The 14,493-nt window shown below is 40.3% G+C and overlaps 1 protein-coding gene across 1 annotated transcript in view; it reads right to left on the bottom strand.

Annotated features, from left to right (window-relative positions):
* The window catches only part of ADAMTS5 (ADAM metallopeptidase with thrombospondin type 1 motif 5), a 47,689-nt gene that overhangs the window by 17,906 nt on the left and 15,290 nt on the right, over nt 1–14,493 (bottom strand). Inside the window, exon 3 of the mRNA XM_075101401.1 lies at nt 2,692–2,859. Within this exon, the coding sequence (XP_074957502.1) occupies nt 2,692–2,859 (168 nt within the window). The remainder of the gene's footprint in view (nt 1–2,691; nt 2,860–14,493) is intronic.

Below are 14,493 nucleotides of genomic sequence, written 5' to 3'. Positions count from 1 at the left end.
TTATGATGAGAGGTTCAAATTTTCTGTGAATTACTTCATCACGTCGATAACTCTCTGAGAGTACATGCCTGAGTGATAACCATTCATGAGTAAGAGAAACGGCAATGTACCCTAACGTATGTTAACAGACTGACAGATCATAAGCCCTTTACATGCAGCAAAGAATACCTGACTTTGTGAAAAGTGTCAGCAGTTGAGGACTGCTAAACTACGTGTACAGGACAACATGCTGAACAAAAATACTGTAATGCAGATCTGGAGGATCTGAAGACCCTACCTACTTTTATTGGAAAAAACTGGCGGAGTGACCTGAAACCAGGACACAGAGTTATAGTCTTAGACCTGTAGGACTGATTGTTACAACCCCTCCTTACTTGCATATTGATGCCGGGTCCAGCTCATGGGTAAGGGTCCAAATTTCAAGCATCCCCCCAGATACAACAAGCCAAAGGGGAGCTTGGTGGGAGAAATGCTCTGTTTGCTTTCTTTATTGTTGGAGAAATTAGCCAGCTGGATGCATAGTAAAGAGAAGCCAGGTCACAAAAAAGGGAAAAAATGAGAACAGCCTTTCTACTTGCCTGCAGCAGGAGAGGAACAGAAGAGGAAATGTAGTTCAGAGTTCCTTGCACTCTCTAAGAGGTCACCGCTAAGGTGGCAGTGGAGGTCCCTTTTTTTTACCCCAGCGAACTGTACTGTACCTCAGTAACTAAACTCAAAAAGGAAAGTTCTCTTCATATGTGGAAACTAACTTGGTAATATTAAGTCAATGCCAGAGCAATATGGACCATAAAACAGGCCAGTACAGATTAAAGGATCTAATAAAATTGAGAGAAAAAATGAAGTCATTCTCCAGTAGAGGAAAACAGGAGAAAATATTTCAGAGAGCACTGAAATTAGCCGACAAAATATTTAAAACCAAAAAAACCTTTACATTCAGCAGACATACATACTTTTTATCCATAAGCATTTTAGTTACCATAACAACTTGATCCATTCGCTCAATTATGTCATTTTTATCTCAGCATTTTGGAATTTGAATGGTTTGTTTAAGGACTGCAGTTGCTTTGGGAGCACAATGAAGACTTTAAAATTCATTAAAGAGTGTAGAATATGCTTTTTTATTACTACTTTTGGAAAATTAAAGTTTTGCACTTATTCTGCAAAGGGTAAATGACATATTTAACAAATATTAGTTACATGTCTTGGAAGGTAAGCTCCTGGGGCAGAAGTAATCTTTTACCATATACAGCACAGAGGAGTCTTAGTTCTTGCTTACAGTCCCTCCACATAAACATAATAAATACAATGGCTTTATAAATGCAATAAATGTCATTAACGGCAACAAGAACACATACACTCTGCTCATATCTGTAGTTTAGCACTAAGTAGACCATAACATCCATTTTAATTTCTGTGAGGAAAAAGCCATTCTTTTGTATGCTGTGTTTAAAGTACTCTCTGAGCTCATATCTGTGGCATTTGGGAAGACAAGACTATTTTAATGCTTTAAAACAAAGGCATGTTCTCCATGTCCCAAATTGAATTACCGTGAACATACACTACATCAATTCTTTCTTCTCTCTTGCACTAACACAGAATACACAGAATCATATAGGTTGGAAAAGACCTTTAAGATAATTGAGTCCAACCATACACTTAACACTGCCAGTTCACCACTGAACCATGCCCCTAAATGCCACATCAAAGGTCTTTTAAATACCTCCGGGATGGTGACTCAACAACTTCCCTGGGCAGCCTGTTCCAATCCCTGAAAACCCTTTCAGCGAAATAATATTTCCCGATATCCAATCTAAACCTCCCCTGGGGCAGCTTGAGGCCATTTCCTCTTGTCCTATCGCTAGTAACTTGGGAGAAGAGACCAACAGTCACCTCACTACAACCTCCTTTCAGGCAGCTGTAGAGAGCGATAAGGTCTCCCCTCAGCCTCCTCTTCTCCAGACTAAACAAGCCCAGCTCCCTCAGCTGCTCCTCATAAGACCTGTGCTCTAGACCCTTCGCCAGCTTCACTGTCCTTCTCTGGACATGCTCCAGCACCTCCGTGTCCTTCTGGTACTCAGCGGCCCAAAACTGAACACAGTAATAGAGGTGGGGTCTCACCAGAGCTGAGTACAGGGGCATGATCACTTGCCTACTCCTGCTGGCCATGCTGGCCACACCTGTGACCGGCTGCCAACTGGATTTAGCTCCTTTCACCACAACACTTTGGGCCTGGCCATCCATCCAGTTTTTTACCCAGTGAAGAGTACACCAATCCAAGCCATTACAAGCCCGTTTCTCCAGGAGAATGCTGTGGGAAACCGTGTCAAAGGCTTTACTGAAGTCTAGGTAGGTAACAGCCACAGCCTTTCCCGCATCTACTAAGTGGGTCACCTTGTCACAGAAGGAGATCAGGTTAGGTAAGCAGGACGTGCCTTTCCTAAACACATGCTGACTGGGTCTGATCACTTGGTTATCCTGTACATGCCACGTGATGGCACACACGTTTGAACCACGCAAAGGGAGGTTGAGACTCAGCCAGCTTTCTAGACCTTTGCCTTGTTTTGCAAGCACTTCCAAGACAGTCCTGAAGATGAGCAAGGAATGAACAAGCTGGTACAAAATGTTCTTATTAAAAAAACAGATCATAGTAAAAACTAACATGTAGCTGACACAAGGTGTGATAACACATACCATGACCATCATCGAAAAATTCCGTTATAGTTGCTGAAGTGCATTTGGACCAGGGTTTTGAAGCATCAATGCTAGTCAGAATGGAGGACATCAGGCGCTTATCTTCCATGGAGCCAAAGTTCTCCTCACAAAATTTGGAGTCATCATGGGAAAGCCCAAGCAAGTGCCCTATAGAAATGAAATAAATAAATAAAATTATATGACTGTTCATAAAGAGTTTACCAGCTAAAGCTCACAGTCAAGGTATAATGAATTGTATAATTCATTCTCAAATTTTGAACAGCAGCACAAAGCAGGCCATTTGAAACATGGCATCTCTGCCTGAAGACAAAAAAAAGCTGTGACAGTTTACACCATTACATATAGCAAGGAAATAGTGCCATCAGCTGACATCTCATCGAACTGTGCTAGTTGAAACCTGTTGAAGACTAAAGTGAACTGTACTCATTTATACTAGTCAACAATTTAGTTCTTACTGTTCTTCCAAATCATCTACAGCAAGAAAGACTTCACTCTGTGAAGATGTTCTGGAACTGTCTAGAAAGGTGCTACTATATGTTTCTAAATGGACAGAGTGCTAGTATTTATGGAGCAACTAAACAAACTGTATGTAAATTCTTAAAGTGCTTTTTAGCATTGTTTTGGTTAGGGTTTTAGTTTTGCTGGTTTTTGATTTTGGATGTATATGGTATTAGATATTTATACCCCAGAACACAAAATAATGCGCACAAAAAGCAGTACATGATGGAACTTGCAAAAATCCTTAATGCCCAGGGAAGCTCAGTCAAGTGCTAGATGAGTTCTTGTAAGTGCAACAGCAACCTTTTCTGTAGATCAGTGATCCCCATCTTCTCTAGTCTCTGGGCAACAATAATAGATTGCAGGCAACACACTTTGTTCCCTCTGTAAACATCAGGTTTAACTTTAATTTCTACACCCACACTGGATTATTTCACAGCCAACTTACTATCCAAGAGATAGAACACTGAATGAGAACCAAAGCTGCAGGGAGCTCAAGCCTGAACTTAACACTCATAGTCTTCAACCTAGGCCAGGAGATGATTAATCAGGCATCCAGGGCTAGACCAAGAGTGCTTTAATGGCAAGGACAAAGACCATCCACCAAAGACACTGGAGAGAAATAAACCTGATGCCCTCAAATAGGAGCTGAAGAGACAGATTTTATTCTTCTGCAATAACTAAAAGCTTTCTACACACCATCGGCTTCACATTTTGGTATAACTGCTGCAGACTAGTGTAAGGTGACGCAAGCAGGGATACCGATGGCAGGATATCGTATTCTGATATCCATAGCAATAGGCATGACAGTAGTAACAACAAAAATAATACCTACCATACAGGCTGGAGAAGAAGAAAATCAACAAAATTTACCTATTTGGCTTATATAAACTTGCTGTTTTCATCTGCTTTGGAGGGGAAGCCATGAGGAAAGACATGGAGGCAGCACTCACTGCCAAGATGTATCTGACATCAGGAAAGCACCTATATGACCAGAAGTCTGTGCTAAGGCTGCAGAAGATCTGTCCTGTGAGGGAAGCCAAGGTATCATCTGGCAGCCTTACTCACGTGCTGGGTTCCTGACCTAAGGATGGAGCTACAGGAAAAGTGACAAGAGGACCTTGATCTCTCAATTGTAGTTGCACCAGTGGTGACTGAAAACAGCCAGTCTGTCTTCTGCAGCTACTGGATTCCCACTGGAGGGGAGGTGAGAAGGAGAATGAAGAGAGCATTTACCTTTTTTTCTCTCTTCCTCTGATGTGCACACATTTACCAACATCATTCAAACACAGCTACTATTTGAACAAAAGGCCCTGTATTATAATAAATGCTAGTAATAATTTATTCAAGGAACCTGGGTCAACGCTGATGAGAGTTAATACTCCTTTCCCTGTTACTACTGTTGCTAATTGCTATTGCAATGCTGTATCACGAGTACATTGTTGCAAAAACATACTGAATCAAACCTTCATACTGAAGGCACGTCTAACTACTGTTGTATTTTATATGCAAGATTTGGGCTTATTTTTTTCTGATAAGTAAAACCACTTTCCTTTGGCAATACTTATTATATATGGGCCAGATAATGCTATTTTTATTCTGTTCTGAGACACAACTGAGTATCAGTAGGTACATGTCAAGTTTCAGTCTGATATAACACAATACAAATACTTCCTTTGACGAGGCGACAACATCTTTGTTGTTGAGCAAAATAATTTACTAGTAAGATTACGATTTCAAGCAGACACGTTTCTCTGACAGAGTAACCACACAGTGCATCCCTTCTAACCTATAGAGCAAATTCTGTGGAAGTGTCACAGGCTAAGTGTTTAATGAATCAGCAGCCACTATGCCAATGAGGACTACCTCTGATTTTGCCAAAGTCCTAGACACTGACAATGAGTGTCTTCAAGAAACCAAAGATGATGTTATTTTTGGCTGCCGTTCTATACAAAGTTATCGCTATGCTTGTATTTCTGCCAACACACTGAATGGCACCAGGTCACACCTCATGCCTGAGAACTATGAACAGAGCTGACAGGTTAATGAACCTCAACACATGCCTAGTAGTAATATAACTAGAACCATTTTCTGCTGACATTAAATAACTCCTGCAGCATGTTTCACCAGTGTTCTGCTAACTTAAGTAAACATTTACTAGAGAGGGCTTTAGCGCCATCCCCTAGCTTTTGCTGATGTACCCTCAATATGCGGCACAGCTCTCCGTTTAAATCAGGACCACGCACACACACTGCTTTGCAGAGCTGTTCAGGAGTTTCAGCCAGTTTCTTGTACTTTACTTGAATCTGTGCACTTGATTATGCATATATCACCAATCAATTATACAGGACTATTTGCAAAAAATCAGCCCAGCAAGCATGAAAACACCATGCTGGTTGACCTAAGTCTCACTATAGCAACCTTCTCTGAGACAACTTCTAAGCTTAAAGGTTGCAGGAGCAATGCTTTTGTATTTAATGTCTCAAGACTGCTCACAGTCGTAACACTGCAAGAAATTACTTCACTGCAGCATGCTTGTGAAATAAGGTAATGAGGTTCTGTCAGTGGAAAAGGACTTTCATTTGTAAGGCACTAAATAGCTCCCAGTGAATAACAGAAGCTGGAGGATTGTTCAAAAAGTTCAGATGGATAACATTACATGGCACACAATGCAAGTTCCGTGTCGGTTACAAATAACAGTTTGGTGCAAACCAGCAATTTGAGAACTGTATTTTTCGGAGTGCTCAACGTTTTACAGCACCATTCAGAACTACCCAAAACTCTGTGATGAGAAGGATTTAGTCTTGTAGGGCAGAGTTCAAGTTTCTTAACACCCTCTGATACTGCCCTGCAACACTCCACCCGTTTAAGATACAACTTTGCTCTCTACACAAATCCCTTTCTTGCATAACTGCACTTCACCTTTCGTAACTTTGTTCATCTTACATGACAGACATCCCACATAAGCCCAAAGTAAATGACTTAATACAGTGCAGATATGCACAGGCCCTGTTAACGGTGATGCTTCTGAATGTGCAACTTGGACACCTCTGAGTTTCTCTGTTACCTATGACATTCTTTTAACACAGTTTTTGTGTGTGTAAGTTCCTCCTTGCACCAACTTCATCAATCCTGGCTTCAGAAAGACCTCTGTCTTTCCTACGTGCGTTTTTCAGCACCAGCTCCTCCTGCAGTGCAGTTTGTAAGAACAACAGCATAGACTACCTACCGTAAGAGCAATGTGGTCACAGCATGTGAAACTATGGAAATCCTAGAGCTGAGCAATGCGAATGCTCCTAGAGCAGGCCAGGGAGTATATTGTGCTTTATCTACCTCCTGGCTTTCCCTGCCTAAAGATGGTATAGTCTTCTTCCCTCTCTGCTCTTAAAAGATGCACTGACTCTGCGGAGAATGTAACTGCTGAGCTGTGGGTTGAAGTTGTTCTTTTTCCTTTCTTTTTTTCCTCCTCCATACATATAAAAAAAGAATATCCTTCAGATATGAGAAAGCTTGCAGCCAAATCTCAAGGTCTTCACTTTGAGCAGGGAGAATGCAAATTTTTCCATAAAATGACTGCAAATTCATCTCCCTCTCAGAAATGGCTGGACAGTCTCTGTGGAGAAGTTCAGAGTAAGTAAATAAAATGAAACGCTTCTCAGGCGACTATTCAGCACAGAACATTTCATCCCAAAATCTTTGGCAAAAGCACAGGAAACTGAAACAGGGTCATCTTCTGGAAAGTGTTAAGCTACTGGCTTCACCTCTATTTAGAGTGCAGCATAACTTCTATACTTTACAGTGATAAATGGGGTAAACAGAGGACACACCTCATTAACAGTGTCGTCTTTGTCATATTAAATCAGGCCATTATTCTAATGCATGAAAAGAACTAAGTCATTTGGCTTTTCAAGGAGAAGCTCCCCAAAGTATTTGTGAATCTCTCGTGTTAATTTTGAATTGACAAGGAAAGAAGTAGTAAGTAGTGAATATTTTCCAAAATATGTAATTCTGATTGTCAGTATTTGAACTTTTAAACTAACCATCAGTGACATTAGTGAGTGTAACATCTGTTAATGACATTAAATATATGGCACTTCTACACCTCTGCCCTTCGTCCTTTGGCATCCAAGAACTAAAGAAGGGACACTTCCCTTCCTATTTGAAAAGTCTTCCCCCCACACTACTAGGGTGCATGAACATGCTGGTATTACCACATACTGCTGAGGACATTAGGGTGGTTTCTGGCATTTACTGGTGAGTGATTTCTTTCATAAAAACCAATATGAAAAAGTGACCAGTGATCCTTCAAGTGATCCTGTATGTAGGCATAATTCCAGCAAAAGCTTTGGGCAAAAGCAAAGACTTAATGAACACAAATTTTATAATGAAGGCTTTTAAAAACCATGCCAATTTTAGCACCACAACATTTTGTACTACTATGAACTTCGAACCAGGCTATTGAAAAAAGAAAAAAAAAGACTCCCAGCAGCTGTGTAAAATGATGACTGATTGAGAATGAGTTAGTAGATCATCTGATGTTTTCCACTTAATGAAGCATCTTACTGGTGTTGACAGTTCCCACTGAGTGAAAATGACATAATATAATTTTACCAGCAGGATGGAGTTTAGTTAAGTTATGCTGTAGGAATGCACAAAATGGTAAAAGAAACAGATGGCGAGGAGGCAGGGTTTACCCTCGTGCAAGTGAAGAGGAGCTAGCCTTCTTGTAAATTGGTTCCTTCCCAAACAGCAAAAAGACCAACCAGCTAAATGGACTGACAGCCTTTCTACACAGCCTTCCTTCTCTCCCTGAGGCGAGAGAAGGTGTGACTACATCAGTAAACTGTGGAAACAGCATGAAAGCAACCTGCAGACTTTGAACCTTCATATATTTTGGAATGTCTTCTGCAAGAGGCTCTTGACACAGCTCAGTCTGTTTAGATCCTGAAGCAAGAAATGAAGAGTCAACAGCAGTCATCAGTCCCTGGATCCCAGTTCACCTGCACTATTTGCATTTCTGATAGTGGACCCTGCACTGCACAAGCTTCCCTACCCCAACAACTACCAAAGGCCAACACCTGTTACAGACCAGCAGGAAATAATACCCTCAATGGGTGCAAAAAGCATTCCTACACCTTGCAGGAATGGGATGTATGTTGCTAATATAAGGTGGGAATACTCCAAAGCAGTTATGACAAGTCACCTAAAACTTGCATCTGCTCTAAATATCAGGACACAGAGAGCTCTGCAGGTAAGTCAGAAGCACATAAGAGCTATATTGGATGTGTGGTGAAGCACACTGCACTGCAGCTATTTTATTCCCAGGAGCACTGGGAAGCAAAACAGAAGTTTGGATATTTCTGAATTTCTCAAAATATGTTGCCAGACTATCTGTAGAGGTTCTCTGAGTGAACAGCATACAAAAACTACTCTAATCTCATTTATTTTCCAGTGGTACCTCAAGCGTAGGAATAAAGAAAACAAAAAGTGTCCCTAACATACAGCAAGTAAAACCCAGCTTTTGCTAGAACACAAATCGTGGTGGCTCTTGTGGAAAAAAACCCTGCAACCTTGTTTATGGACATACACAGATCTCTAGTGCTTGAGCTGAACAGCATGTCAAAGTACAGCTCTTGCACTGAATTTGACCACAGGACACATGCAAAGTGACACAGCACGCTAAAAAATTGCTGCAGGCATTGTAATATGTTTTCTTAGAAAAGCTCAGCTCTGATGAAGCATGTGTTTTTCAGTGAGGTCATGCCTTTCACCTAATTTTCAGTAGGGATGACTGGGGTACAAAAGAAGGTCAAGCGATTTGCCCAAGGTTACCCAGCGAGTCACTGGCTCTCACGGGATCAGGATTCAGGAAGCTCCTGGCTCAACATTCCTTGGTCTAATCACCAGCCCATACTGTCTGCACAAGCCTCTCGCTCTCTCCTTTGCTAAACAGAGATTTCATGCAGTAACTCCTTTAAAATAAAACCAATTCTTTCTGCATGCACTGCTTTTCTAACTTGTGTGAGTACTTGACTCCTCGTTAAGTACTGCATACTGATACCGCTCAGATATCCTCTTGAAGTCATGGGAATTTTTAATAAAAAATGATGGACCTAATCAATAACAATTAATAAAGTGGGGTTTTTTTATAAAACAGAAGTGTTTTGAATTACACAAGCTTACAAAAACCATGCATAGAATATAAAACTGGCTATTCCTCTTTCTTCATTCTTGAACTTTCCTTCCAATTTTCTTTTCTTTGACTGCTATCCATCACTTATGAAAGATAAAAGAAAAAAAAATCACTCTCTCTTTTAAATCTCCAGCCCAGAGGCAGTTTTTAATATTTCTGGCTTAAAAGAGTTCTTCAGACTGAATGAAACAATAGTCTGAAGTGCAGCTTCTTTTCAGGAGCAGACATAAAAAAAAAGCCACAATCAGACATTCATACACCAGTCCTGCAGACTTTACACAAAACAAACTTCTGCTGAAATGGCTTGTTAGAACAGACTTCTGTGGGAGATCACAGATACATCACCCAGTCAGCTTGCAGGCGAGATTCTGTCCAGGCAATGCGGACTAGGCAATCAGAAACCACTATGCCCACACAGACTCAAATAATCATTAAAAAGATGTGGTCTTGGAGGTCCATGCTACATCTGCTATGCTAATTAATGGAGCATGTAGAAGATAAATATTAATTTTAATGAAAGAGTGGGAGATGGTGAAATCCATTTCACATCTGTCCAACTCAGAGTAACTCACAAAGAATATAATTCATGGTAGCTCATGGCAAACGGATGAACTCTGGGAGAGTAGATACTGCAAGAACGTAAAAATTGCATTGCCTCCTGCCTGTTTATTGGGTAATTCTGCCTTCCTCTCTGTCCCAGAAGTACTTTCCACACAAAACCTACGTGATAACATCACTAGTATTTACCTGCCAAGGAAGAAAGTAATCCCTACTTTCCCCTGCAGTCTGTAACGCTGGGGGTTCAGGCACACACAGGTAAAGTGGACTTATTTTAGAGTCATAGAATCATTTATGTTGGAAAAGACCCTTAAGATCATTGAGTCCAACCATAAACCGAACACTGCCAGTCCACCACTAAACCATGTCCCTAAAATGATTTTTGATAATGATTGTTCTGAAACATTAGGCAAAACAGTTTCATTCTCAATTCCCTTATGGTTGCAGAGATACTGGTATTTCACTCTATATATTTGGCTTTAAGTTATGATGTTTCAGGATCCGTAGCAGCTGTTCAAAGCATAGTGCTTGTTTAATTCCTCATGAGGTTACATGTACACAGAGATCAGCACAACTCCAGAAAACTCCAAAAACTGGGGCAATGTTAGTGCTGTGTCTGAGTCGCTTCCTCAATTCTCTGGTTGAGAACCTGGCCCTCCACCTCCTCACTGCCCTGTCAGAATCGCTTCACAGATGTTAAGAAGGCAAAGAGCCCCAGTCTACTCAGACTTAAAAGTACGTGGTAGATAAAGAAAAGCTCAAACATATTCAGAACCTGTGGATTCAATTTTTCTACATCATATCCATTTCCCCCTTCCATCATCTCTCTACCTTGCCATACAAACTATCTCAAGAAAAGGTTTGTTTTAAGCACCATCTGTGCTGCAGGTGGAACAATTATATATTACATATAACACTGTAAGTTAATCAAAATATTGTTGGGCAAGCCAAGAATTTTTACCCAAAATTTTAACCAGCAGCCTTTTGTACAGCTGATGTTGGTTTTTTGAAGCATCAGTTGTATTTCCTGCCATGCTTTTCACCTCTTGTGAAGGCTTAGCTTTGACTGCCCATCTTCTCTCCTAATGAAAGAGGATACGTTCATGAGGGCTTAATTCAAGAGCTTTTGCAAGCAGAAGTTTAGATAGAACTTTGAAAAAGGTTCAATGAGAAGGAATCAAGCAATTTTCCTGATGTCTGTCATCAGAGAAGACTTGGATGAGGGCAGTCTTTCTTTTTTGTTGTTTTAAGAAAGCAAATCTGCCTACTTATGATTACCTGGATATTTGCCTAAACTTTGTCTGTCATGAAGGAAACATAATATGAAACTTAGACAACCTGCACCATTTTTTCATGTGCCCATGAGATTCTGTACCCTTGGCAATGTATCCCCCTTGAAATGGAAGCCTACAAAAGATCTGTACCTGTCAAGTCTGAAGCTTGTCTTTATCTGCTTTATCTTGACAGCCTTGAAATTACAGGGCTACATGTTCAGCAGTGGAAAAGAAAAGATGACTGTATATAGCTACTTTTCAGTGTATACAAAATAAGCACATGTAGAAAAATATGGAATGACTATTTTTTGACTATTCTATGGACATCAAAAGCAAGACTACCATTTCAATATCATACATGTTGTTCTTGGTTTCAGTTTTTTTCTGAAGAAGTGACAGAATTGTACAATTTGCTATGACGGTTACATAGGTCAGACAGGGTAGACATGGCCATCTTTGTACAGAGGCCTACAACTAAAATACAGGCTCAAGCTCTGAATAAATACTTTCAATCCACTCAGAATTCAATAAAATGGTATTTTGGTGTATTTCAGTGAACGACCTGAGTAGGGACCCCAGGAACGATACCTCACTTCCAAAATGGCTTCTATACATAAAATTATGCTCTAATAAAGCACTACACCTTGATGACAGCACTCACAGTATTTTGGTCCTCAGTGGTGGCAGATGCCACAGAATGATGGCATGCTGAAAAAGATTTGGTATTGAACACGCTATTTTCTAGTTTTAGTTTCTGTACAGTTCCTTGATTTTAGGTGTTACACAGCATAGCTGTGGAGGAGGCTGTGGTAACTTCACACAACCATAGAAAATGAGGCTGAGACCTTGAAAAGCCATCTTGTGCATCCCTCTGCCCTAGAGTAGGATCAGTATCCCCTAAGCCACAGCTGTTCTACCCAACTAGCTCCTATGGGCCTCCAGTAAGGGAGATTTCACAGCCTCCCCAAGCAATTCATTCCTGCCCTTAACCGTCCTTCTGGTTAGATTATTTTGGCTTATGCTTAAAGTAAATTTCCCTTGCTGCAATTTAAGGCCATTACCCCCTGTGCTGTCCCAGGTGGACATGGAGAATGATTTATTGTGTAAATTTTGACAACAATTTTTAAAATATATTCGAAGACTGCTGTTATGCCCCCCTTTGGCCTTCCCTTCTCTAAAGTCACATGTAAAAGATAAAAGAAAACTAATGAACAGAAGTTTAATTAGTTCCATGTAGCAATTTTAAAGCTATATTCTAAAAATAAAATCCTTGGAAAGAACATCAGTAAAGCATATTACTCAGGAGGATAGAAGGAGTAATAGCATGCCAGTGTGGTTGCATAACAGAGAAATAGGAACTTTGCAAAAGGTCAAATGAACATTACCACTGAGCAAGAAGCCAGCGCTTTCTCTGTACCTCCTGTTCAAAAAAAAAAAAAAAAAAGAAAAAAGTTCTTCAAGATTGATGGGAAGAATAAAGAGGCATATAATTTAAGTTATTAGACCCATGTAACTCTCACCGAACTTAACTGGAGCTTTGCCTGCTTAAAGACTGCAGGAAGAATGATTTTGTATTTAAGGACTAGATTCAAACTCAAGAGACAAGTTTAATCTTTGGCTTTCCTTGAGGCTTCGTGATTTTGGGAAATTACCTATTGATAAAATGAGCAGTAGCTCCACTTTATTTCCTCTTAACTCTTCTTATTTTGTTTTTGTAGATGTTTTGTAGACAAACTGCTTAGGATGGTTGGCTGTCTGTACCCAAGCACGTGGCACTCCGGCATAGGAAAAGCCAAAGTCAGCAGGAACTTCTGACAGCGACTGCATCACAAAATGCAACACCTGGCTACTAAACAAGGAATTGCCATGTATTGGGTATATCCCATCGCAAGAGATATTAAACGTAACTCCGAATTGATTGACTCTGTGTGTTGGTGATGGTGGATCTTATCTGCATGGGATACACAGGCTGGCTTGTAATTCAACACTGTAAAAGTGACAAATGTCCAACCTGAAAGTTCAGAGTATTAGAGTGAAAATCTAGGTTTGTTTTTTTTCCTGATCGTTATTTTCATAAGGGATATATGGCAAAGCAATATGCAAGTGCTGACCTATGAAAAACATCAAATAAATGTTGAGATTATGAGCAATCATAAGTTGTTTAATGCTTTTCTCCAGATGTCTCTGTGAAGCAGGAATGTGCATGAAGTAAGGAAGCACCATTTTTTTTACAGACAATAGGCGGATGATAATGAAGAGTTGGACAATGTCTACATACTGTGTCTAAGCTAGCTCAGATATCCCTGCAAAGCTATGGAGGCATAGCTGAAAGAGTTGTTTAAAGTCAAATAAGACATCCATATGCCACAACATGGAACTGAACTGATACTTTCAGGCAAGAATCCAGAAGACTGTTTTTGTGACAGCAAAGCTACTGCTGTCCAAACTGATAGCAGCATGTCCCCTGCTAGAAAATAACTGTATATGGATTTACCATTAGTGGCTGGATGTCTTGACAGGCTGTGATTTAAAAATAACATTTAAGCTATTAGCACTGCCTCCCTCTATTCTGAGAAGAAAGTGAATTATCACGTTCAAAGTTACAAGGTTTCCTCCTGTTTTTTGTTGTATTATCCTCATTTTCTGCATTTGACATTGAAGACAAATTATTCCTGATTTTCCTACACACAAGCAGGATAAGATTCAGGTCCTACCTCATCGGTCTTTATATATGGATCTCCATATCTTTTTGTCAGCTAATCAGTTGTACTAAGAATTTGGCTGCATCTATTTCTTTCTGTGCTCTTGTTTACAGCTCTTTGGAGAGTTTGTCTGTAATTGCTGCTCATTCATACTCTCCCCCTCAAAAACCTCTGGTCAAAATCCACCTATTTTATCTGAAAGAAACAGAATAAACATCTAACACATAATGTAGTAGAAACCCTGGTAAAAGAAGCTGCAGGCTTTATTCTGTAGCAGGCTGCTTTTTGGTATCCTATGCACATATCCAACCTGAGCCCCTGGGCTGCGCGTCGTCCTGTTTGGTTGAGCTGCAGTTCCATTTACTTTGGTTGCCTTCCAGAGAAATAATCTGATCCTCAAAAATGCTCTTGAATCCTTCAGAGAGGAAACAGGAGCATTCAGATCCCCTTGGAAGTCGAAGCGAGGACACAGAGCCATTCTCCAGATCAAGTCCATGTTAATGATGCTGCATCTGCTACACATGCACACGCAGCAGGGTTATTTAAAAAACTGCAG

The sequence above is a fragment of the Phalacrocorax aristotelis genome, chromosome 1 (assembly GCF_949628215.1).
Source record: "Phalacrocorax aristotelis chromosome 1, bGulAri2.1, whole genome shotgun sequence".
NCBI classification, from domain to species: domain Eukaryota; kingdom Metazoa; phylum Chordata; class Aves; order Suliformes; family Phalacrocoracidae; genus Phalacrocorax; species Phalacrocorax aristotelis.
Note: the sequence above shows the minus strand (reverse complement) of the source record. Positions and strands in the feature narration are given on the sequence as shown.